At 41.5% G+C, this 27,726-nt stretch overlaps 1 protein-coding gene across 1 annotated transcript; it reads left to right on the forward strand.

The window, feature by feature from the left end:
* Positions 1-582: 582 nt before the first annotated feature.
* LOC149313239 (neuropeptide FF receptor 2-like) lies at positions 583-27,726 on the forward strand. The gene is made up of 4 exons (XM_089527131.1): positions 583-640; positions 23,034-23,376; positions 24,998-25,097; positions 26,829-27,726. The coding sequence occupies exons 2-4, from the start codon at positions 23,046-23,048 to the stop codon at positions 27,673-27,675; spliced, it is 1,278 nt and encodes a 425-aa protein (XP_089383257.1). The 5' UTR covers positions 583-640; positions 23,034-23,045; the 3' UTR covers positions 27,676-27,726.

A 27,726-nucleotide genomic window follows, 5' to 3' on the forward strand; every position in this document is an offset into this window, starting at 1 on the left:
GCTAAGCAGGCATGGCTTCCAGAAATCAAGAGTCGGCCATGGGCAAATCCATTGGGCCCCAGAAAGTGCCCCTTCCGAGCCTCAGGGATGAGAAATGGGTCTTCCCTTCAAGGTTGTTGTGGTAGTTGTTGTGGTTGTGGGAGTTCAAGTCCTTACGACCTATGTCGACCCCTAAAGTGATGACCTTGGGTTTTTCTTGGCAACTTACTTCAGAGAGGGGTTTTTTTGCCATTAGCCATCCTCTGAGGCTGAGAGAGTGTGATTTGCCCGAGGCAAACCTATCCTATCTGGTCAAGTTTCTTCAGAGGGTTTATTTAGCCATTAGCCATCCTCTGAGGCTGAGAGAGTGTGACTTGCCCAAGCTCACCTAGTGGGTTTACATGGCTGAGCCTGGATTCGAACCCTGGTCTCCAGAGTCCTAGCCCAATGCTCGAACTATTACACCACACTGGCTCCCTTTAAGGAGGGACTTCTTCCCCCCTCCTCTAATTCAGAAACCAGGAAAAATCTACCTTGGGTTTTGCTTTTCTTCTGCTGTCTCAGTTCAAAATCTCACATGCCGATAATGGCTGGAACTCAAGAGGAGCTGCCATGGACATGAAATGATAGCCATTATGGACAAATCCCAATTAAGGGCAGAGTAAGTAAGCTTCTGAATGGCTCTTTGAGGAATTAGATAGATGTGTGTATATATATATATATATATGTGTGTGTGTGTGTGTGTGTGTGTGTGTAATAGTCTGCCCGCTTGTAATAGTTTATGCCACAATATTCCAGAGCAACAACTGGCATGGATATCCTTCAAATTTGATTATCCTTTTTCCTCTACCCAGGCAAGAGTTGGTTTTGCATTCAGATCACCATTGCATTATATTTTCTTCCTTGATGATTATTCTGGGAGAACTCATGATATTAAGAGGATGCTAGGAACTCAGAGAATTTAGCATGCTTCTTAAAAAGTGCTGCACACGCATTCTTTCGAGGGGAGATGGAATCCAAAATGCAAAGACTTTATTCTTATTTTTACAAAATATTTATTTAATTAATATTTATTTTAAAATATTTTTAAATATGAAATAGTCTAAATATCAAATGTTTAAAATATTTTTAATATTTATTTTTACCAAATTATTTTTATATAATCTGAACCAAGCATACGTCTTAAAAGGAGCTGCACATATTTTCTCTGGATTGGGGGGGGGGGGGGGGGGAATGAAATCTGAAATGCAGAGATTTTTTTAAAAAATGTGTAACCTGAATTCTTCACCTGCTTTCAACTCACCTGAGAGATATGGACCATTTGCTCATTTTTATGATCTGCAAACTATTTGCTGGTTCTTCTTTGCTAGTTGGGAAAAAAAAGTCTACTGCCATTGGAAATGTTTTGCATTCTTTGTTTCCACTTCCTATGCATGCATGCATGCGCAAACATAAGCTGCACTGTGTTCAAATCCAAGTCGGAGAACATAAGATTTGTCTTTAACAAAGTTTTAGCTCAAACAGTACAGGGCTTCCTTGCAACTCATTGAAAAGATGAATTGGTGCTCCTAGAATGATAGAATCATAGAACCATAGAGTTGGAAGAGACCACAAGGGCCATCCAGTCCAACCCCCTGCCATGCAGGAACTCTCAATCAAAGCACCCCCGACAAATGGCCTTCCAGTCTGTTTAAAGACCTCCAAATATGGAGACTCCACGACTCTCTGAGGGAATGTATCCCAGTGTCAAACAGCTGGTACTGTCAGGAGGTCCCTCCTAATGTTGAGGTGGAATCTCTTTTCCTCCAGTTTGAATCCATTGCTCTGCGTCCTATCTCTGCTCCAGAAAACCAGCTTGCTCAATATGACTCCCTTTCAAATATTTAAACAGGGTTATTGTGTCATCTTTTTTCCAGGATAAACATACCCAGTTCCCTAAGTCGCTCCCCATAAGGTATAGTTTCTAGGCCCTTCGCCATTTTAATCGCCCTCCTTTGGACACTCCAGCTTGTCAACATCCTTTTTGAATTGTGGTGCCCAGAACTGGACACAGTATTCCAGATAAGGCCTGAGCGAAGTAGAAAAGAGTGGCACTATAACTTCCCTTGATCTAGACACTATACTTCTGTTGATGCAGCCTAGAATCATATTGGCCTTTTAGCTGCTCCATCACACTGTTGACTCATGTTCAACATGTCATCTACTAGGACCCCTAGATCCCTTTCACATGCAGTATTATTAAGCAAGGTGTCCCCCCCCCCTCCTCCTCCTTATTATTATTATTATCCTATATCTTTACATTTAATTTTTTCTGCCTAAGTGCAGTACCTTACATTTCTCCCCATTGAAGTTCATTTTGTTAGTTTTGGCCCAGCTTTCTAATCTATTCAGGTCATTTTGAATTTTGATCCTGTCCTCAGGAGTATGAGATACTCTTCCTAATTTGGTGTCATCTGCAAATTTGATAACCTCTATCCTTTCATCCAAGTCATTGGTAAAATCTTGGATGCTTGCAGATGGAACCAAAATAATAAGCACCTTCATTTTGTCCAGATTCCATTTCAGTTTGTTTATCATCTCTGGGCATTCAGATTGAAAGCAGTTTGTCATACATAACCAAATAGTTGCTGCTCCAGGTCCTGGATGAATAAGAGTAACAAAAATGTTCCAGAAAACTGATAAATTAAGGGCTGATGGAGTGTGTCAGCCTTGGATGATGCCTAGTACAATCTTGAAAGAGGAGGTGTCACTTTTGGTTTGATTCACGGATGAAAACCGGCAAGCTCTGAGATCACAAATGCCAATGAAAGAAAGTTTTCATCTCAAAGATTTGTAGCAACTGTTTCATATTTATGTAACATGGGGCTGCTTTCAGATTGCATTCAGTTCATTGGTAAACTCTCCATTCAGTTTTATACATTCTTTTAATGCCTGTTTTTAATTATCTATGTGAATACATTTTTTTCAGAATACACCAGATGCTAGAGAAATCTTAATCTCTTCATACAGTGGGACCTTGGTATCTGATGGGGATTGGTTCCAGGAACTCAGCTGATGGATACCAAAATCCATGGATGCTGAAGTCCCATTATATACAATGGGGTAGTGAAATGGTGTGCCTTGTATAAAATGGCAAAATCAAGGTTTGCTTTTTGAATTTTTAAAAAATATTTTCAAGCCCTAGATGGTTGATTCAATGGCTGCAGAAACTGTAGATCTGGAGGGCTGACTATACCAACCAAGGCATGTAATACTTTTGTCAGATATTTTAAAAAGAAAAAACACAGTTATTTCACTGGTGCTAGAGAAAATGGGATCTAAGGAGGGTTTTCCCCAAAGGATCACACAGTAATCTTACTGTCTCTATGAGAAAGAGTTTAGTTACCTTTGTTTCCATGATGGCCATAGCTGTGATGGAGGACAACTTGTTACCTCCCTTGGAGTTGTGTATAGTCTTCAGATCATCATAAAAGCCTTGATTCTACTCAAACCTCCCAACTGACTTCAATAAAGAAAGGACAAACGCTTGGATAAAGGATGATTTCTCCTGGGAGAACTTTGTGTTGAGCTATCTTGTTCCCAGTTGGACAGTTCCTTATAGAACATTGGTCTGCTATGGAGAGATATATTTGTACTTAAGACAGAGTTTGAAAAAGTCATTTTGAGGCCTTTCACTCCCAGGATCTAGGACTATGGCTACAGCTGGCTGGGGGAATCTAGAAGTTGCACCCCCCTCCCAAAATAAGTTTTCCACAGTTTGCAAAAGGGAGTCCAGGTTGGCTAGCTATCGCCTCGTAGCTGCTGATGGCTGCTACATCAGTGGGATGGTGAATTCTTTCCAGATTTGAGTTCAGGCTTGAATGGAGTCATTCGGAGTACAGAACCCTGTTCACACAACTGATCCATCATATTGGGTAACTCCTATAAAGTTTGGACAAAAATCCATAATCGATCCAATGCCTCACCAATATGGGGAGCACCAGCTTCTGCTCATGCCGGGTAATGCCACTGGTGCAGCACAGTGGGGAATTCCCTAATCCTGTTCCTAAAAGGATTTAGCATCTTGTTGTTGTGTGCCTTCAAATCATTTCTGATTTATGGTGACCCTAAGGTGACCCTATATGATGTTTTCTTGACAAGGAGATTTGCCTTTGCCTTCCTCTGAGGCTGGGAGATATGACATGCTCAGGGTCATCAATGGCTGAGCAGGGATTTGAACCCTGTTTTCCAGAGTCCTAGTCCAACACTCAAACCATTACACTACATTGGCTCTCTCAGCAGCTTGGAGAATTCCCTTAAAGCTTTGGTTCTGACTTGGGAGCTCCCAGGTGCCACTGTCTTCACTGTTAGACTTTGTCTACTGATATTGGACATCCTTAATAGTTATTAGGTGAGCTAGTATTAGCAGTGATATATCATGGATAGATGATTTTTTTTTCCTGCCAGGGCTTTGCTTTGGTCAGTTCAGAATCTACTTTTCTGTTTGATTAGAACAGAGCAATCTGGCACCTGCAGGATGTGAACTTCCAATGTATTCTATGCCATTATGGGTTACCTCTGGCACTGCAACAGGATTGGATACTGGCAAATGTAAATCCTATTTTTCTTCCCTTACCTGTGGTTTCTTAATCTTACTGGCTTTCTTTGCCATCCCTCTAAAACAAAATGGAGAAAGAAATGAAGCCCAGCTGATTTGCAAATGAGTTTATCCAGTACTCTGCAGAAAGTCTTACCAAAACCACACACCCATATTTTACTTTCTCAGCATTGGTGAGAAGCCATGAATATTACATCCTTTCTCTCCTTTTTTACTTCCACATTTGAACTGGATGCAACTAAATGTGTAATGACTGAACTTGTGTGTATTTGTAGACAACACATGCCAGTAATAATTTATTAATTTGGAAAAATGTACCAAGTTGTGTACATTAAAAAAATTGTATTTTAGGAACAATGTGTGCCAAGCTGGAAGCAAAGAAAAATTAAAAGCAGGGGGTGGGGGGAGGTGGGGGGGGCAAGAAGAAAATGCAGCTGGGATTTGAAGAAGGAAACAAAATGTTCACACTCCTAGGTCTGCAACATATACCACAGAAAGAACAGTCCTGCTGTTCACCTTTCAGTAACTGGATTTATCTCCATGGTATTACAGCACTTTTTAAAGCTTGTACAATCTGGCTGGAAAGCTCCTGTACTCAGGAAAAATGCCATGGAAAGTAAGGTTACAGTATCTCCGCCTACTGCTGTTTTTTTAAACAGTTGTTATGATGTTTTAATTCAAATTTTAAGGGCAACTGCAGAATTTCTGCAGGTCAGTTCTCTGCCATTGGGATCCTGTACAGACGACAGTAACTGCTCCGAATTCCTCCAAAATGGGAGAGAGAGGAAAAAAACCTCTACAAATGGCTGAAAGTCAATTCCTAGGTTTCAAAAATGTGTATTTTTTGTTGTTAAATACTGCAGAGCCACCATGGCGTAGTGGTTTGGGTGTTGGACTGAGACTCGGGAGAAAAATCCTCACTCAGTGATGGAAATCCACTGGGTGGCCTTGAGCAAGTCATGGTCTCTCAGCCTCAAAGATAGGCAAAAGTACCCCCCACACACACAAATCATTCCAAGAAAACCTTGTGATAGGTTCACCTTAAAGGAAAAGGTAAAGTGAAGTTGAAGGCTTTCATGGCCGGCATCCATAGTTTTTTGTGGTTGTTTTGAGCTATGTGGCCATGTTCTAGAAGAGCTGTTCTGTTGCTTCGCCAGCATCTGTGATCTCTGAAGAGAAAGATCTTTGAAGATGGCAACCACAGATGCTGGTGAAACGTCAGGAACAAACTCTTCTAGAACATGGCCACATAGCCCGAAAACCCCACAAAAAAGAAAAAGTATACATGCATATATAGTTGTAACTGACTGTAGGGCGTAGTGAAAACTCTAATTAGGGGAAGTTTATTTTGTTCAAAATTGAGAGGGGACCAGCTACAAGGGACCAGCAAAATCATTTCCCTTTTTGTATACCAAGGGACCAGGGAATTAATAAATCAAGCAGAGACAAGCTTCTCCAATTAAAGTCTTATTTTTATTTAAAGTCTTATTTATTTATTTAAAGTATCAGGAAATCAGGAGTTAGCAAGGGACAGGCTGAGGCACCATTAATGGAGATACTTACAATAGATGAGGCTTGCATCCAGAGTCCAATTAGTTGAGATGGGAGTGAGACATAGTCGTTCGGAGCACGTTGGTTGAACGGAAGTGCAAAGTAATGTGATGTCCCCTTAAAATCCAGAGTAGCACACAGAGGGGGTTTTAAGGGCTAAAACTACCCTCTGGCAAAGGTGTTTGATTGCTTGCACAAAGGGATCTGATTGTTTTGGGTGAGGTGATCCAGTCTGTCAACAATCAAGGGAAATGGGAAGGATCTGAAATTGATAGCAGGCTCATCAGATGAGAGATCTTAGACAATCATCACATATTCTGATTATTGGAGGTGATGATAGTCCCATTAGCAACTCCCAAACTACCTGTTGGGCAAGTCCGAAGGGTATTGTTCTCAAGGGGTCTCATGAGGCTGATCTCATTGTCTATGTGTCCTGCTGCTTTGGGGATAATGGTGGACAGCCTGGCAGGGTCCATTTGAGGTCATGAAGAATACCACACACACCAAAATTTTAGAAAAATGCACTATGGCTAACAAGGGAGTGGTACTCATCTCCATTACTAAGCAAAAGAGCCAGTGTTGTTCAAATACAACTCCATGGTTATATGGCCAGCATGACTGCACCAAATGCCAAACCTTCCTATCAAAGTGGTACCTATTTAGGTACTTGCATTTGCATGCTTTCAAACTGTTAGGTTGGAAAATGCTGGGACTAGTGATGGCAGGTCACCCAATTACTCGGACCTCGAATTGCCAATATTCTGACCTTACGATTATCAGAACTAGCACCTTAACCATGCCAAAAGTTGGAAATGACTGGAAGGAACACAACAACAACAAGTACAAGAGTGATGGCGGCTATAGCCAGTACCACAGGTGAATTGTGACTCCCCCTTTCCTGTCTAAAACTGCACCAAAAGGGCTGTTTAGAGTCTCTCAAGGGATGGGGTTCCCTCAAAAAATAACCCAAGGGATGAACCTCACTTTTATGGCCCCTGAACTCTTTACCAGTCACCAGTTAATTTTTCGGTGTGATTTTGGGGCAATATCTGCCACCAGACCATGCAGAAAACCCCTCAAACATACTGAAACATATACAAATACTACCCTATCCACACAAGCATCCCAGAACCCTGTACTTCCTCCAAATACCTCCGATTTCTTCTGCAGTCCCTCTCAAAATGGCTATAAGAAGTCATGCAACATTTTGAGAGGGACGGCAAAGGAAAAGAAATGTATTTGAGCTTGTTCTGTGTTTGTGTGCCTGTATGTGTATATGTAGACTGTGAAGGCACTTGGGAGTGAGTATTGACACCTGATGCACACAGAATTGTCCATCTGTGGTGCAGAGCTTGAAAAAGTTACTTTTTGGTTTTCAAATCCAAAAACTGCCTAGCATAGTCGTTGGCACATGTATTCCAAGAAAGCTACTTTTCCTAATTCTGAGCTTAACCTCAAAAGGTGTTGCTTGTGTTGTTCTAGCATATTTTAGATTCCTATTCTTTATTGTGAAAAGATTTTTACCTGGAAGTGGACTGGATTCTACAAGTGTTGAAACCATCTTGGAGTGTCCAGATCCTAGACTGTGAAATGAATCCTTGGAAGAGGGTTTTCCCCACCCACTTGGTTGTCTGCTATGGGGGGAGGGAGTGCTATTTACAGGGGATGGCATAGATGACATTTCCCTGCATCAGTGTCTCAGGGTGTTCCATTCAGAGATAGTTTGGCCTTAATCCTGTTGGTTAGTCTGAACTGGAGTAGGTACTATAACTCACAGGAGATACAGACCAGCCATATAGGTTGGCATGGGGGCAGAGTGGGGACATGGCATCTGCACGACACATGCCCCGACTCTGTCCCCATGCTGGCATGACACCGTGAGCCACACCAAATGGCAGGTGGCATCACAGTGCTCCTCTGGTGCTGCATCCAGATGATGAAGCACGAAAGGAGTGCCAAAAAAGCTGTGGCACTGGCAGCCATGGCGCCCTTTCCATGGCACAGAAAGTAGCTGCTTTTTGCGGTTCCCTTTTGTGCTGTGAAAAGGCCAGATTGGGACTGTGGCATGTGGTTGCCGGGGCTCCAATCTGCCGCTAACAGGGACAGTCTGTTGAGCTCCTCAGTTGTTCAGTGGCACATTTACACATTGGTAAATTCCCTGTATTTGATGTGTCTACTCTGTTTGGGACTAAAAGTAGAGGTGTATCTATATTGCAGAAATAATTCCGTTTGACACCACTTTAAGTGTTTTAGCTCTATCTAGTGGAATCCTGGGATTTATGGTTTTACAAGGTCTTTCGCCTTTTTTTGCTAAAGAGTGCTGGTGCCTCTACTACAAATCCCAGAATTCCACAGGATTCTGCAACATTTAAAGTGGTGTCAAACAGCAAGATTTCTACAGTGTTCATGCACCTTAGGATTCAGGATTGCTTTCCCTGTCTTTTGGTCATATTTAAATAGATGATTTTAATTGTTTTTTAAAATGTTTACTGTGATGTTTTGAAATGTTTTTATCTTGAAAGCTGCCTTGGGTCCCTTCTTGGGAGAAAGGTGGCATAGAAATGAAATGAAATGAATATATAAATAAATAAACCTTCATTGAAAAGTATGAAATGGGTCTCCTAAATCTGAGTTACTAGCAGTGAGACTGGGGATGGTGGTGGTCCTTGCATTCAGCCTTTGGCCTGCTTACCTCTTAGAATCTGACCCCTGGGAACTCATCTGAAATTGAATTTGGCTCTTGGGCTGAAAGAGGTTCCTTACCCTTGCTCTAAAGATCAGAAAAATATTTTGCAGTGAAGAATGGAGGCCAAGACAGGAGACACCATCAGTGGTGTCACTAGGGGTGTGGGGTGTGTGTTTTGCTCAAACACTTGTATTTTATCAGGAAAATTGTGGCATTTGCCTATATCTCTTTAAAATGCTTTCAGAGATGATAGGTGGGAGAAGAAAGCAGGGCACCAGAATTTTTTAAAATTAAAACTTTAAATTAAAAAAAATACACTTGTCCCTCCATATTCACTAGGGTTAGGGGCACAAGACCCCCGTAAATATGCAAAAACCACAAATAACAAAAACACCATGTTGTTACCTGAGTGGAACCTCTCTAGGAATTTCTAGGTCCTCTGTGGTCAACATCCGACAGACACTGACCATAGAACTGTGCTGGAGGAGCTACAAATGCCTATGTCTATGTTCTCTCTAGGAATCTCTAGGTCTTTCAGTGCAACTTTTAGTTAAAATTGATAATAGAGTTGTGCTGGAGGACCTAGATATTCCTAAAGAGAACATAGACATAGGACTTAAAATGCGTGGACTTGGAAATCTGAGGAGGGGCAACTGCTATTAATCTTAATGGGGCACGTGACTACGGCACGTGCCCCTGATGCACGTGCCCCATTCAAGCCCATGGGTTTGAATATGCATGAGATTTTGAACTTGGGGGAGGGGGGTCCGGACCAGATCCCCCATGAATTCAAAGGGGCAATTGTACCTTCCCTTTGGGTGGTTGTTGGTCTTCGCTCCTATGGGTTTTTCTGGGTCTGGCAGCTCTTCTGATGTCTGAGCTGGAGTAACCATTAGCTCGTAGTGCCCAATCTAGGTGCTTCAATTCATCTGGATTGTAATAAAGTTATTATTATTATTATTATTATTATTATTATTATTAATCTGGATTTCCCATATACAAGCCTCTCTGGTCTGGATGTGACAAGACATCAGCTTAAAGAGTGATCTGATTCTGGTCGAAGTGTAGATATGCATGAATGAATATGAATGTCTAAGAAAAAATTGAGCAATTGGACTCTGAACACACCGGCAACCTCAGATTGTGAAATACCTGAAAAAAATCCACATGCATCCTGGTTTTTTTTTTATTTGTTTGTTTTTTTAGCTGGGAAACACTGGAAGGCACTCACTAGCTTCCAGGGCAGTCTATTCCACTACCAGTAAGATGTTTTTTAAAAATCAGTGGTGCCAATTTGTGTGTGTGTGTGGGGGGGGGGGAGTCCCATATCTTTTATTAGCAGTGGGCTAGAAGTTTTGAATAAGTTATGTCTTGTAAGACATCTTGTACTGACAACTAGTTAAGTAGTGTACTCCTTGTTTTTTTTAATTAAAAACGTTTTCCGGGTTGAGGGATATGAGGGAATATATATGCTTATCCTTGTCTGTTGTGTGTGTGTCAATCTGCTCAAGGGCAGATTGAGTGAATAGTCTGATTCATGTGCAGTGTGCTGCTAAACAAAACAAGAATTTTAACGATATTCGGCTTTGATACAAAGTGCACTTCCATTTATAGCTTCTTGTCACTGGCAGCTAATTGTTTCAGCAGGATCAACATGGAGAAGTAAATTGGAACTGGGAAAATTCAGGTTATATTCTAAAATACAGCATAGAATATTAATTATTTTACTGAACAACTTTTCATTGTATTTGCATAACTGTGATTTTAACAAGCAATGTTTTGTGATTTCAACAAGTTGATGTTTTAATTTATTCATTTTTATTGATTGATTTATAGACCTCAGGATCATGCACATAAATGAAAAAGGATGTTCAACCCTATCCCCAACATAGATTCAATTCAGTACCTCTGATAGCTCCTTTTGCATTTGGAATAACATCAAAAGCAAATTCGCTGTAGCCACTGGCCACAGTTGGCCTAGGCTAGGGTGTCCTATGATGGGCCTTAAAGCAACCTTAGTTGTGACCACATACCATCCCTATTTAACAGGGACAGAAGGATTAATCCTCTGTCATCCCCATTTTTCAGCTGCTCTAAAAAGCTCCAGTTTCTCTCACTTTTCTTCTTTGTCCTGAGTTTAATTCTGTTCCTGCAAACTAAATTCAAAGCGCAAAAGTAGTTTGCACTCACTTAACTCAGCAGGAGGAAGGGGAAAAGAGGGGATGGAGTTTTGGACAAAAGCAAACTGCTGAAGCATCTTCTAGCTCAAGTGTTCTTCCTCATTAATACTTTTTGCCATCTTGACCAAATGTGGTTAATGCTTGGCCATCTGTCATCATTTTCATCTGAGAAATGTTGGAAGGTATATGACCTTCATGTTCATTTCCCTCAAATACAAAACTTAGGAATAGCATATGCCCCCTCACATGGGGGCAGAAGACTAATTTACAGGATGTAGGACTGCTGCTGCTCCCCAAAAGTGAGGAATATTTGGAGAGGCAGGTTGGCTGTCACTGCCTAATGCAGAGGCAAGTGATTCTGGCAAATATGGGGGTCATTTTTCAGAGCTCCAGATCTCATGGCACGTGCACCACACTATGTATCACCAAATGTGGCTCGAGTGACAGCAGATCTAAAGTAGGAACGAAGTTTTCCTCAACTGTGCTGCACAGGGAAGCAAAAAGCAACCCCCCCCCCCCATTGATGCATTGCCAAAAATGCATGGCAGGCCACCAAATTTTCTAGCAGTGGAGACAGATGTTTCAGGGGCTCAAAAACAGCTCTGGGGTGTGTGGATCATGCTTTGCTTCTTCCAGGACAGCCTGATCAGTGTTGGCTAGAGGTTCCCACGTCACTGGAATAGCAAATCTGCTCTTTAGTCTCAACTTGAAAGTGGTAAGACTATGGGAGGAAAAAGGTTCCACACTTTGGATGTGGAGCATTAAACAAGGAAGAACAGGATCACTATCCAGCCACCACCGGGTTCTCTGGACCTTTAAGATCCACAGAAATGTTCAGATGGGGAGCCGATTGTGAGCATCCCTAGGAATATGTCTGTCCTTTGCAGAAAAATGCAAGTGGCATGAGGAGCATTCATTTTTCTCTGTCTCTTCATCAACAAATATCAGTGTCTTTATTTAGTTGAATAGCTTTCTCCCTACAAACAGTTCTGTGCCTGACGTTACTGTCAGATACATCAGCTGAATCCATTTACTTTTTAAAAATAACTGAGGTTGAATGATCTCTGCTTCCATCATCCTCCCCTTTTGCAATGCAGAGGATCTTGGCAGGAGGCTAATAGGTGCCGAAAAAACTAGGAAGGGTTTCCACCAGTCGGCTCCTATTATTCATCATGTAGTTCCCAGCAACTGTAAGGCGTAAGCAAGGAATAGGAAGGTGGGAAAAGGTTCACAAGCATTTACAGAATAACTAACATGGGTTTTGCAAGTTGCCCTTTTTCCTGCAAAGTGTCTAATTGAAAAGGTTTAAAAAATGCTCTACAAAATATGTAAATTTGCAGCATCTGTGTGTGCAGTATTCTTTATGTATGTGTAAAGGGAAACATGAGGTTTGTGTTCCTCTTCACTGGTTGCACATACAGCCATATGAATTGTTGGTTTGTGTACTCTCCCATTGTCCCAATTTGAAAAAGCCAGCCCCAACTAATTCCCTGTCATCTCACTTTCTCAGCCAGTTTCTCTTTCCTCCTCCCACTTTCCCCCTCTGGAGTTTATCACACATGAGGAATTTCTCTTAATTTTGAATGAAAAGAAAGTGGGGCCAAAATGCATTCACATGAATTTGCTAGTTCAGCGAATTTACGTGAATGCAAATTGCGTTCGAACTGGCTTCCCATTGCCCGAAAATAGCATGCCATTGCTTGAATTTGCTTGTGGTAGTCTATCACGCAATAACGTGAACCCCCATGATTGCTTTCAGACTGACTTCCCATTGCCCGAAATTGCATGTGGTAGTCTATCACACAATAACATTAAACCCCATGATTGCGTTCAGATTGCCATTGTATTATACTTCCAATTTCCCTTGTCTGATAAACTCCTCTGTCTTCAGTTTATTTCAGTGGTTGCAGAATGAGTTCAAAGAGGAAAAGTAATTTGGACTCGGTGAATTCAGTGCTGGGGAGGAGAGGAAATGAAGGGAGAGAGCACAATTTTTCCCTTCCCAGGAGGCTCAAGCAAAAGCAAACTCCGGCGGGATACATACCTCCATTTTGTAGCGTGGCGGCAGCGGAAGTACGGTTAGGGAGCGCACACCATTCACACACTCCCTAACCCCAGTACGTACTAGTATGTACTGTGAGCGAAAAATGGTGGCGCCCTGTCTACATGGGCGCCGCCATTTTGACGTGACGGATGCCTAGCGTCCACATGTCCCGGTGCACTTGTGATGCCACAAATGCGCCATTGGCACATTGAGGCATCACAAGCACACCGCAAGAAGAACCCGCTTTTTGTGGGTTCTTTTTGTTCCGTGACGAAGCCGTGCGGATTGGCTGCTGCGGCTCCCTTGCGGAGCAAACCAGGGCAGCGGGAGACTGCCCCTTTTGGGCAGTTTGTATCCCACCTCCGTCAACCTTTCCTAGGTTGTATGGTCTCCTTCATTAATAACTTTCAACATCTTGACCACATTCTGATGTTGCGTGCCCATGTGTGTGCTAGTTTTTATCTGTGAAATGTTGAAGGATATGTAAATGTCTGAGAGACAGCATGGTGTAGTGGTCTCAATGTTAGACTATGACTCTGGTGACCAGGGTTTGAATCACCCTTGGCCATGGAAACCCACTGGGTGACCTTGGGCAACTCACATCCTCTAAGCTTCAGAGGAAGGTAAATGCAATCCACCCCCAAACAAATATAGTCTACCTGCCCCAACCACAGGCTTTCCATCCACAGATTTGAGCATCAATGGATGGTCCCACTCCATTCGCCTCTATGGTGGTGCATGCATACAGCTGTGTCATCATGGTCATGCCCATGGCAGACTGCCATTAAAACCAGTGGGACTTGAGGTCCTGTGGCTTTTGGCATCTATGGGAGGTTGGAGCAAAACAGAACTCCCATGGATACAAGGGGCTGTCTTTATTGCCAAGGAAGACATTGATAGGTTCACCTTAGGATCGCCATAAGTCCAACATAACTTGAAGGCACACAATAACATTTAACTGACCATGGCAGGTGGAACCTGGAGGAGGAAGGTGAATCCTCAAGGAAGAGAGAGACAAGGCATATTGTAGTTTCACTTGGGTGGAACTTTACAATAGGTTTTCCCAATGGCAGAGCTCAGCCATAATTTCCATTGGCTCAATTGGACTATTCTAGTTGGGACTGAAAATTGATTTTAGGCCTATGTGTGCAGACTTGTAATTATTTTTTTTAAATTGAGTCTGGTATGGACATGGACTAGAATGGAATCAAGATAGTGGAATGAACTGCCTCAGAGGGTAGTAGACTCATCCTCTGGAGATATTTAAGCAGACATTCAGTGGGCCCCTTTCAGAATTCTTTAGTTGTGTATTCCTATATGGTAGTGAGTTGGTCCAGATGGCCCTTTGGATTCCTTTGAATTTTAAGATTCTAAGACAGAAAAAAAACCATTGAAATTGAAAAAAATCACTAGAAAAAGCAATAATGCTAGGAAAGGAGGAGGCTAGTAGAAAGAGAGGAAGACTGCATACCAAATGGACAGATTCAATCCAAGAGGCCACAGCCCTGAGCTTGCAGAACCTGAGCAGAGCGGTTGAATATAGGAGGTCTTGAAGGTGTCTCATTCATGGGGTCACCGTGAGCAGAAGTCAGCTCAAAAGCAGTGAACAACAACACAGGATTAAAATAACTCCCCTTTGTGTTGCAGTTTCAGTCAAAATCCCTCAATAATTATTAACTGTTTTTTTTTTAAAAAAATAGATGTCACAACAGCTAATGGATTTAATGTCATGAGTAGCTTAACTCCTCAGTCATCACAAATCCATCACCTCAGCTGTCATTCTCTCTATTTTCTTAAGAAAATTTCTTAAGAAATTAAAAGAAACCTAGATTGATTGTGTGAGAGAGTATTTCGGAGACTTTGCAACAGATTGAATTTATGTACTTTCTGTGGGTAGTAAGAGATAAGAATCCATGCAGATGTGATAAATGGTTGCTGGTTTAATAAGTTGGTGTGCTACAAGTAAGGATGTGAAAATCTCAGTCTAAATTTTATTGAGTTTTTCTAAAGCAATGTGCATCTTTGTCCTGTCTTTCTTTTGTATTGGTTGCAGAACTTAGCTTTTAAAGCCAGCACTGAAATTTGTGCACTTTTATTTATGCATCTTTCCTAATTTGCACACACTTCAGACTTAGGTGATTAAAGTGAGTTTCTGCATGCTTTTTTCAATAATACACTTCTGAAAAAATATGCAGCTATTTCAATGTAAAAAAAGAACCAAGGAACTTTTGGAATCTTTAAGGCTGTTAATTGATGCACACACCTGAAGGAAACGAGTTGATGAAAACTTATGCTGAAATAAAAGAAATGCCTTAATTAAAGAACCTACAAGGATCCTTTCTTCTTTTTACACTGAAATAGCTGAAAACAACAATCTCTCGGATAATCTCCTCATTTTGTGCATATTTTTTTTCTTGGAAATGCTTTGTAAACCTCTTAGATGTGGAAAATCCTAGAGCAAGCAGTACACTTTTATGCATTGAATCTCAGGAGATGTGAAAATGCTTCTCTCATAAAGACAGTTACATCCAACAAAACATCTTTCCATCCCTAGCCTTAAGTGTTCCCTCTTCTTGTGGTGTTTCAAGTCCTTAGAAAGCTTTTAATTATTTTGGTAAGAATAACATGCATGCTTTCTTTTTACACAGTATGCACATCATTTAAGCAGAGATTTAAAATAAAAATTAGTTAAAAGTTAGCCAGATAACAAAAGCACTATCAAGTCAAGGCAGGCAAAGTATCTGAGAGCTGTGTCTGTGTCTTTATAGACCTTGGAGAAAATGACTTTTGGGATTAAAGTTTCAAATCTTTCAATCATGTGGGATTCAGGGAGTTGTAGACTTTGGGCAGAAGGGGTGTGTGTGTGTGTGTGTGTGTGTGTTAGATTTCTTTGGTATTAATATTATTAGTATTAATATTATTGAATGAAAATAGGTCTTTTAAAATAGTCCTTCTTTTGTGGAAAGATTTGCAAGTGGGATAAACAGTCAAAGTGGTAAAATCTGAAGTGCCAGCTGCCACACTCAGTTTGCAAGTTCTCCAAGAAATAAAGATGCGGGTTGACTTGTGTAAATATCTTCAGTACATATAACAGTGGACCCTTAGTATCTATTGGGGTTGATTCCAGCTGGGATACCAAACTCCATGGATGCTCAAGTCCCATTAAATATAATGGCACAGTAATGCTGTCTCTTATGTAAAATGGCAAAATCAAGGTTTGCTTTTTGGAATTTACATTTTTAAAAAAACATTTTCAACCTATGAATGGTTGAATCTGTGGATAACAAATCTGTGGATATGTTACTTGGTTTTTCACACATTCAAAAGTGATATATAATATGTTATTTACATTTTGTCACTGGCCAAAATTCATTTGCAAGCTAAAAAGAACCGAGTTCCACTTTTCAGTCAATTCCATTTTATGACTGCCCTCTGGTCTCTAACCCATCAGATAAGCAGGGGCTTCCTGTAAATGTTAGTACTGTGCATCCCTTGTGTGGAAAGGCAACACTGCACAACTGAACCAACATACCACTTGTGAATGCACAAGCAAATCTACAGGCATATCCATGTATAGTGTGCAAATGTGCCCTCATGTGCAATGCATATGCATGTTCAAAGTCATCACATGTGCAGTTGTGTACATTGAGAATGTGTGCATATGTGTGGGCAGGAAGGGAAGAAATGAATCTGTTCTGGGTTGCAGTCTGAACATTAAAGGAAATCTGCAAGGTGCTGATTGGGAAAATTGGAGAGTATGGAACACTGGGGAGTCACCAGCCAGTTGACAACAGATGGTCTGAAGCAGGCGCATCACTAAGGGGTGGAGCGGGTGTGGGCCATGCCAGGTGACATCCTAAGGTGGGGGTGACACCACTGCTTCCCAAATATCTGCCTTTGGATAGAAATGGGCTATGGCTTTCACCTGCATTCTTTTCAAATGCTGAAGGGATGGTGTGAGTGGGGGGAAGCTCAGTGAGAGGAGAAAGGAGAGGCTTCGTGTGTGTGTGTGTGTGTGTGTGTAAAATTAAAGTATATTTTTAAATGTTTTAAATAAAATTATTATTTTTAAATTTTCTTTTAAAACATCACATCTTACCAAAATTTCACTTTAACCACATGTATGTGCACATGTAAATACATTTAGGTTGTGCATATGATAGTGTAATTTAAAGGCATAATTTTAATTTTACTAGTTGTTTATGTCACAACGGTTACCATTATATTCAGTAATATATGAGCATGAGTAACATTAGTACAAAAACCATGAATAAGGATTCTGTATAGTGTGGTATGAGAGGAGGTCGGTAGAGAGTGGCACCCTAAGTTATCGCACCGGGTGACACCAACGCTAGTGATGTCATTGGTCTGGAGGTCTTGCATAAAACAATTTGAAATGCAAGGGAATGAAATGCTCATATTCTTGCCACTTACACAAGATCTGGAAGCAGAGAGACCAGAAGCAGTGGCATCCCCACCCTGGGTGTCACGTGGTGTAGGGAATAAGGCTTGAGGGGCAGTGTGCTTGGACATCTCCCTTAGTGTCACTGTGTTATTCTACTGATGAGTGGGATGAAAGGAGTGGCCATCTCCTTCAGTGCCTCTATGTTGTCATACTTGTGGTGGCAGTAAGGAGTGCAGGAGGAGGCCTGATCAGGTGTCACCCCTGTTCTGGAGTATCACCCCTGTTCTGGGTTTTCACCCGGTATGGCCCACATACCCTCATAGCTCCTAGTAATGCCACTAACTAGAAGCACAATGTACTTATGCTTCCTTTTATTTTGCTCCTTTCCAGAGCTTTCCAAATGGTCCCATCTGTTTGTCCTTTGAAAGACTGCAGAGCTGTTTATCACAACCATCAATTTCAGTTTTTCAGTATCAACTGGTTGTTGTGCCTCTTTTCCCTCTGGCAGAAGATGTTGGCAGATGAAATCTGCTTTGCTTGGACTGAGCATGATTTTATTTGTTTGCTTTTTCAGTGGCTTGCAAGCTGTTTTCTAGAAAGATGCCACAAACTGGAAATATCAGGAGGGGTTTGGCAAGGTTGAATGTGACACAGCAACAAATTCTTCTCCCGAGGCCAATGAAAAGATGAGCTGGAATGCAGATACTCTGTGATCCAGGCAGCTTTTAAAATCAAGGAAACCTCATAAACATACAGCTCCAACACTACGTGCCTCGGCAGATTTATTGGCAAGAACAACTAACTTCTATATATTGTATTCACTTTCTTGTGCTTTCTTCCTAGAGAAATTTTATTTCGCTCAAGTCCAAGTAATAGCATGATGCCCAGATTCCACTGGCCATGCTTGCTGGTGGATTCTGGAGAATGTGATCCATAAAAGTCATTGTGCTAAGCTCTGAGCATGTCGGTTAAAATTCCAGAGGTCAAATAGCGCTCCTGCTGCCAGGCTTCTGGAGCTGATACCACAAGCTAATGTGGAAGTCCAGATTTTCTTGGCATACATGCATCAGTCTGTGCCAAGCTGTCAGTGACTTCAGTCCCACTTATGATGCAAGGGGAAGGGCAGCAGGACACCCATGTTTAGAGAACTGCAAGTTCTGCTCAGTGCCAATACCTAGGTCACTGGTCATAGGAAAGCCCTTTTCTAATAGGAAGCCAACTTCTGTGTCACTAAAAAGGCTGATTGAAATACCAGATATTTAACTACTAAACATCAGCTCAGAAGGGAGAAATAGTCTAACTCCAGTTTTTTAGCAGTATAAGTTTTGTTTTGTATTGTATTATAAGTATTGTTGATTCATGGCAACCTTGTGGATGAGGCATTTCCAAGCCCACTGCTCTGCTTACGTCCTGCAGATTCAGACTCATGACCTCCTTGACTGAGCCCAGCCATCTGGCATGCAGTGTTTTTTTTATAACTATAGAGATGACAAAATTAAGAATTCTGCAGCCTGAAATAAAATTTTCCTTCGGTCTCCAGATTTCTATCATTACAATAACTAAAAACCTCAGTCAAGCATTTAGAAATACAGTGCACCCTTGCTATATGAAGGGGATCCATTCCGGAATCCCCCACGTAAAGCAAATTCCGCACATGCTCGAGCCCCATTTAAAGTTGTGTAAAGTGCACCTGTGTATGATGCGGGCATACTGTACAGTTTAGGCATCCAAAGAAAAGGCGCAGGCCAAGTTCACCTTGGCACTACCTTTCCACAGTGGTGGGATTGTGTGCTTCTGTGAGTCAAGAAGCTCTGATTATTCTAACAGTGCTGCTAGTAGGGTCTCTCACCTTTTGCTGAGAAGCCAGACTAAATATGCCAAGCAGCTACTGAGACAGTCCCAAATGAAGCAAGAGATAGTGCCAGAAGATGAGAATCCCAGTTCAGATGCCACTCAGTGAATTACTGGTGCACAGAGGACAACTAGCACTGTGGCTAGTGACACAACTGAACTCAAGCTAAAAGGACGTTTTGCTGTTGACACATTCAGAGGTGAAGCTGCACAACACATATTAGATGAACATGGAATGTAAGAAGCATGAATCAGGAAGCTAGACATGGTAAAACAAGAAATGGAGCATACAAACTTTGCAATACCTGGGATGGGTGAGTTAAACTGGACAGGAAAAACACATTCCGAGTCAGACGATTGCAAAGTGTTTTACTTAGGAAATGAAAATCTAAGAAGAAATGGGGTGGCATTAATAATAAGGAAAGATGTAGTGAAAGCAATCCAAATATATAATACAAAGTCTTATACAAAAGATATAATACATAGTGTGTTCAGAGGAGGGCAACCAAAATGGTGATGGGTCTGGAAACCAAGCCCTATGAGACACTGAATCTGCAAGACCTGAGAAGGACTACTGATGTTAGGATGACTTTGATGTCTCTCATTCATATTGTTGGCATAAGGTGAAGTCAGCTTGACAAATTAATAATCACTCTGTACTGCATCCAAAGAACTGGGCTTATAGTAATAAAAGCTCATACAAGACCATATTCCAGATGGAAATACCCAACCAAAGAAGCTACGAACCTGAATCTGCAAGACCTAATCAGGGCTGTTGATGAAAGGGTGACTTGGAGACTTGGAGCTCTCTTACTCATGAAATCACCATAAGTGGAAGTCAGACTTGAGAGCAGTTAACTACAAAGTTCCCAAATGAATGCGAACACAGCAAGTAGAAGACTTTTGGCGTGAACATTCTTCCATGTCTCCCTCTCTGCAGTGCTGGAAATTTGGCACTGCAGGACAATTTCCTTTGGGCTTGCAAAATTCATATTGTGGGAGCAATGCTCTCATAGGAGTCCTGGTGGTGCAGTGGTTAAATGCCTGTACTGCAGCCACTTACTCAAAACCATAAGGTTGCGCATTCATTATTATTATTATTATTATTATTATTATTATTATTATTATTATTAACCTTTATTTATAAAGCACTGTAAATTTACACAGCTCTGTACATACAATCTTTTTAATTAGACAGTTCCCTGCCCTCAGGCTTACAATCTAAAAAGACATGACATAAAAGGAGAAGGGAAAGGTGGTGGGGCTAGTAGGCTAATACATATAAAGTACATAGCAATACAGGAAATGGTTCGATAAAACAGGCATCAAAAGAATATCAAATAGCAAGTGACAATTATGCGATGCCTGGGAACGCTTCTCTGAACAGGATGGTCTTCAACTCTGTTTTGAAGCTGGTTAAAGAAGTGATGGCTCTTGCTTGTGGGGGAAGAAGGTTCCAGGAGTGAGGGGCAGCGAGTGAAAAGGGGCGAATCCGGGATGGGGCAGAGGAAATCCTGGGCTGTGACAGCAGACCTTGACTACCAGAACGGAGGGCCCTGGTGGGAAGGTGAGGAGAAAGAAGGTCTGATAAGTAAGGGGGGGGCCAGTCCATGGAGGGATTTAAACGTCGACAGCAGGAGTTTGTACTGTATACGGAAAGGGAGGGGGAGCCAGTTAAGGGATGCCAACACAGGAGAGATGTGGTCAGAGCGGTGGGTGGAAGTGATAATGCGTGCAGCTGAATGCTGGACAGAGATTAAAGGACGGAGGTGAGAAAGAGGAAGCCCAGCCAGGAGGACGTTACAGTAATCAAGTCGTGAGATCACTAGAGCATGGACCAGGATCTTGGCAGTAGAGACGGAGAGATATGGTCAGATTTTGGCAATATTGTACAAGAAGAATCTACTAGTCTTGGCTGTGGTCTGGATCTGAGGGATACACGACAGAGAAGAGTCAAAGATAAAACCAAGACTGCGGGCTTGCTGGACTGGTTGAATAGAAATGTTGTCCACAGAGACAGAAAAGGAGTGTTGAAGGGTGGGCTTAGGGGGAAAGACAAGAAGCTCCGTCTTGGACATGTTGAGCTTCAAATGCCGATGGCGCATCCACTGCGAGACAGCTGTGAGACATGATGAAACTTGCTGTTCAAGCCTTGGAGAAAGGTTGGGGGTGGAAAGATACAACTGGGTGTCATTGGCATACAGATGGTAGGAAAAACCAAAAGAGCTAATGAGTTTACCTAAGGACAGTGTGTAGAGAGAAAACAGAAGGGGACCCAGAACAGAGGGTAGCTGCTGCTTTTTCCTTCCAGTTGCAGACTGAGCTTACTGGTTTTGGGGAAAAACTCCTCCAGGTATTAACTCTCTGCATGACCTTACAGGCCAAAGGTTTAAATACAGACTATTAACCAGAATCACTTCAAGTCACAATAAGGTGAAAGGGAAGAAATCAGGTCAAGGACAAGCTGATTTTGCAGCAAAGCAATTTGGTTGTTTTTTTTTTTTTTAAATAAAAAAGAACTGTCTGTACTCAGTGCAAGTTGTTTCTCAAAGTAAAAGAGGGGAGAAACAGCACTGGTGCTAAAACCCTACTCCTGACCAATCTAAGGGTGGCAGGAGGGTTTATAAAATTATGGGACTACAGACCAAAACATGCAAATGGATTTTCTCATCCTCCAACATGAAGAAGAATCTAGGTAAGCTGAGTGTCTGGAGATAATGATGCTGAGGGCAGCTGTGTGGAAGGTTGAATATGAAGACCCTGGAAACCCCCTCTCTGTGTATCTCCCTGTTGCTTTGCTCATTTTCCCTGTATCCAACCTAACTTGGATACTGTCACCTGAAGTGAAGCAGTTGCCCCTGGGTGGTGCAAACATGACCTTGGTGTTGTTCTATGGAGAGTTCAGTGCCTAAAGTGATGAGTGCAAAACTTGTGCCTCATGTGTAGAGAGCAAATGTGAACATGCCATCTGAACACTGATAATGACCTAAGATGGTCTAGGGAGATTGGAGGGAAATTCCAGTTTGTACTTTGAAAAAAGCCTTGGCTATGACAGATCCAGACTGTTTGGCTCTACCTTCCAGCATGACTTCTTCCAATGTATGCAGACTCTGGCAACAGGCAACATCCTGTCTCAGCAACCAAGTGTAATATTCATATTTATTGATATTAACAACCCATAACAAGACATGTATCCCAATTCACGTGAGCCACTGTGGGAAGCTGGCTTTCTCATCTGCAGAAAGGGCAGCTCAGCACAAACTGCATGGATGCGAGATCTCAGCCAACCTTTAAAAATAGAAAACAATAAAAATAATATAAACTTTCTGAAAGTGTGTTGTTATACTGAAAATTTTTAAACATTCTTAATTCAAAACTCTGCATGTGTATATATTGGGATGAAATCATTTGTTCATACTGGTTTTAATGACAAATATTTTGTATTTTGGGGTAGCATAATAATTAGGGATGGAGTTACATGCAGATTGTCTCCTTGAAAGGAAATGGTGTCTCATCAAGGGTGGCCTGCCAAGAAATCCTATCAAGAAAATGGTTTACTGTTATGAGATCATAATATTATTTATTGATTTATTATATTTGGGGATTTTTCCTGGGGAAAACAATAATGTCTACAGAATTTTTTGCATAAAAGCCCTTTCTGTCTAACCTTGTTCCCTGGATCTATTCTTTCCTGTTGTTTCCCATTTTCCCTGACTATTCATTTATTGATTTGATGTAAGGCACAGCTTAAGATGGAGAAAAAGAATCTGGACCTCAGTCCTTCCTTCAGTAGACTTCATGTGAGAAACTGCAGTGGACATCCAAGCACCTGTAACATGGAGACCAATATTTCCTATGTGGATTATTACCTCCACCAGCCATTCATAGCTGCCATTTTCATCATCTCCTACCTTCTCATCTTCCTCCTGTGCATGATTGGCAATGGAGTGGTCTGTTTCATCGTCTTGCGGAGCAAACACATGCGCACTGTTACCAACCTCTTCATCTTGAATCTTGCTGTCAGTGATCTGCTGGTGGGGATATTTTGCATGCCTACCACCTTATTAGATAACATTATATCAGGTGAGTCTTATTACTTATTATCCTTGATGTTTGTGAGCCACCATCCTTTCACCTCTTTTGTCTTTTTAATCAAATATCTAATCAAAGTCATGTGAATGGTTACAGTATCAAAAGTTTCATTTTAATGACAGGACCGCTGATAGTTCCCATACTAGTGGGATAGTGAATCTGTTCTGGGTTTTAGTTTGAATTTTAAAGGGGCCATCCATGGGAATAAGATTTGGGCACCTTGGATAGGAGGACTTGGAAAGATAGCTAGGAAAGAACTGGACAGGATCCTCAAGTGTTAAGACCATTAAATAACTAAATCACGTGTGCCCATGCAATAGAATTTCAGTTTCTACATGTGGTTGTGAAAGATGGACACTGAAGAAAGCTGATAGGAAGAGAATTAACACATTTGAAATGTGGTGCTGAAGGAGAGTTCTGCAGATTCTGTGGACTCCCAAAAAAAGCCCTGAGTGATCAATAGTGATTTTAATACAAGTGTTTTCAAATATGCAGAACGCCTGTCATTGTTGACATGTGCAACTTTTTGATGTATCGGTCAAGTCCCTTCTTTATAGATCCCTCAGTTTTATAATATGAACTAGCTCAGTCCACAATGAAGCATACATAGCTGCTTCCATTACACCTACTTGCCTCCTATATATCCTTCACTGTCTGGTACCAGATTGGGAGCATACTTATCAAATTTGCAGATGACACCAGATTAGGAGGAATAGCTAATACCCCAGAGGACGGGATCAACATTCAAAATGACCTGAATAACTAGAAAGCTGGGCCACAGCTAACAAAATGAAATTCAACACAGAGAAATGTAAAGTACTGCACTTAGAGCAGAAAAATAAAATGCACAGATATAGGATGGGGGACACCTGGCTGAATGAGACCACAAGTGAAAGGGATCTGGGAGTCCAAGTAGACCACAAGTTGAACATGAGTGAACAGTGCGACGTGGCAGCTAAAAAGGCCAATGCAATTTTAGGCTGCATCAATAAAAGTATAGTGTCTAGATCAAGAGAAGTAATAGTGCCACTGTATTCTGCTTTGGTCAGGCCCCACCTGGAATATTGTGTCCAGTTCTGTGCACCACAATTTAAAAAGGATGTTGAGAAACTGGAGCGTGTCCAAAGGAGGGCAACTAAAATGGTGAAAGGTCTGGAAATGATGCCCTATGAGGAACGACTTAGGGAGCTAGGGATGTTTAGCCTGGAGAAGAGATGATTAGGAGGTGATATGATAGCCCTGTTTAAATATTTGAAAGGATATCATATTGAGGAGGGAGCAAGCTTGTTTTCTACTGCTCCAGAGAACAGGACCCGGAACAATGGATGCAAGCTACAGGAAAAGAGATTCCATCTCAACATTAGGAGGAACTTCCTGACAGTAAGGGCTGTTCGACAGTGGAACACACTCCTTCCTCGGAGTATAGTGGAGTCTCCTTCCTTGGAGGTCTTTAAGCAGAAGCTAGATGGCCATCTGTCGGGGATGCTTTGATTTGGATTTCCTGCATGGCAGGGGGTTGGACTGGATGGCCCGTGCAGTCTCTTCCAACTCTATGATTCTATGATTCTATGATCTGACATCTTCATCTAATACAATTTATTATATCTTGCAGGATGGCCCTTTGGGAATATTGCCTGCAAGATGAATGGTATGGTCCAGGGAATATCAGTCTCAGCTTCTGTCTTCACTTTGGTGGCAATTGCTGTTGACAGGTACAACTATCTTAAGAGCCTGCAACTCAGTGGGGAATACAAAAATGTCAGTTTGGTCGTCCTTATTGCCCATGGTTACAATCCACTATCTGATTCTTCAACCTGTGGAATAATTGCATAATGCTGGAAAATCAAGACAAAATTGCACATGAATAGAAGCATAATCACAAACCAGAAGCGTGATGTGAGAACATATTCTCCTAAAAAGGTCATGCACTATGTATATCTCATATAGTTCAAGTTTCTTAGGGAGGAAGAGACATAGAGAAAGAGGAAAATAAAAGGCAAGAAGGCAAGCAGTGTGAGTGAATGGTTTTGTAGGATCTGGGTTTTATAATCAAGAAGATTTAGCACAATGCTATAGTACTTTCTTCGCAAGTCAGAGATCCCAGTTTCATTTCCTGGTATTTCCAGTTGGGTAAAGTTTCAGATTATGGGAAAATCCATCATGGGAAAATCTTCTGCCTGGAATCTTGGAAGTTGCTTCCAATTAGAGTGGACAACATTGGGCCATCTTGGCAGCAGATTGATTCAGTGCACCATTTTGGATAAACCATAATTTAGAATTACATGAACATTGCAATAATAAACCTTTGTTAGTAGCTGCTTCTGCTCTTTTCTTCATGGCTGCATTGCAGGAAGAGTGAGAATATACAAACCCAACACTCACTTCTGCTTGTTCACATAGTACTAAAATATATTTTACTGGCCCCAAATGTTTGAAATGCCAATGTTGTTTGAAGCAAAGAGACATTAATGCCTGTATCAAGTGATTAGTGGGAGAGGAGAGCCTAGATAATGCCTGCTCTTTGCCAATGTATATATAATTCTGCTTTAATTATCACTCTAATTTCATTATCGATTTATAGTTACAGTACATGAATTACCCTGGAAATACTTACTGAGTAGTGATATGCAAATTAATCATAAATAAACAGGAATAAACATGTGATTGCACCCTGTGAATCAGAGGAGATTTGCAAAAATTTGGGATTCCAAAGGGTGAGAAGAAGAAAGAAGAAGAAAAGAGATGCTCACATAGTTTCATTTTCACAACTAGACCATCCTGCCAAATATAAATAGAGCCCTTACAAACATGAGCTGCTAGTGGTTTCCATGTCATTGGGACTTGAATAGATGACAGGGATTGGTTTGAACTTGAAAAGAGCTGTTCAAGGTTCTCAACCTTTTGGAGGATAGGTTTAAGCACTTAGAATATTACCATTAAAGTTCATACCAAAGCCTGGAGCAGATTCACCACCCTATTGACATGGAGTCCACCAGGTACAATTCCTTTGGAGCTCTTTACAGAATATTTTATACTTAAGATAAAATTATTCTGCCATCATTCAGAGGCACAGAGTCTTGAAACTTGCAATGAACACTGAAAGATGAGTTGCACCATGCTGAGTACCATTCTTTTCTATGCTGCTGCTATAAGGAGCTGTGTTTTGAAATTTCAAATGTACAGTCAGCCCTCCATTTCCATGGATTCTTTATTTATGGATTCAAGCATACACAGCTTGAAAATATTCCAAAAATATAAATATAAATTCCAGAAAGCAAATCTTGATTTTGCCATAAGGGATATCATTCTACTATGCCATTTTATTCATTGGGACTTGAGCATCCATGGATTTTGGTTTCCATGGGGAATCCTGGAGCCAAACCCCAGTTGATACCAAAAAGTTGAAACTTCACCAATGCATGGCTGTTTTCTCTCTTTCACAGGTTCCATTCTATTGTTTATCCATTTAAACAAAAGCTCACCATATGGACAGCAGTTGTCATCATAGCTATCATTTGGGTTCTGGCCATTGCCATTATGTGCCCTTCTGCCGTGATGCTGAAGGTGGAAGAAGAAAAGCATTTCCGTGTGGTGCTTGATGATGGCAACAAAACCAGCCCCATATATTGGTGTCGGGAGGACTGGCCCAACCAAGATATGAGAAAGATCTACACAACTGTACTGTTTGCCAATATCTACTTGGCACCTCTTTCTCTCATTGTCATAATGTATGCTCGGATAGGGATCACCCTCTTCAATACATCACTGCTAGCCTGTGGGAAACAAGGCCAAGAGCGCCACTCTGTCCAGAAGAAGAAGCTCAAGGTCATCAAGATGCTCATCATCGTAGCCCTGCTTTTCATCCTCTCTTGGCTGCCATTGTGGACCTTAGCAATGCTCTCGGACTATGCTGACCTGAGTGAGGATCAGTTGCAAATCATTAACATTTATGTCTACCCTTTTGCACATTGGTTGGCCTTCTTCAACAGCAGCATGAACCCCATCATCTATGGGTTCTTCAATGAGAACTTCCGCCGAGGTTTCCAAGCAGCCTTCAGGTTTCAGCTCTGTTCTGGGGATGGGATTCCCAGGGAGATGTATTCTCAGCGAGGACCAAGCAATGCCATTTTGCCTGTAGCTGTCCCCCAAGAAGCATCACACAATCTTTCACCCACAGTTGCAGAGGGATCAGTTCCACAAGGGAACTGGGTGGGCACCACCCAAGTTTTGATGATGCAAAACCTAGAGAAGGGTTGTAAGAACAATGGTGTGAAGCAAGACTTGGTATAAACTACCTTGGTTGGGTGGCTTTGGTGAATTAGTCATGACCTTGAAGCTCTA

Source organism: Sceloporus occidentalis, unplaced genomic scaffold, assembly GCF_023333645.1.
Source record: "Sceloporus occidentalis isolate IW3139 unplaced genomic scaffold, rSceOcc1.0.p SCAF_5, whole genome shotgun sequence".
NCBI classification, from domain to species: Eukaryota; Metazoa; Chordata; class Lepidosauria; order Squamata; family Phrynosomatidae; genus Sceloporus; species Sceloporus occidentalis.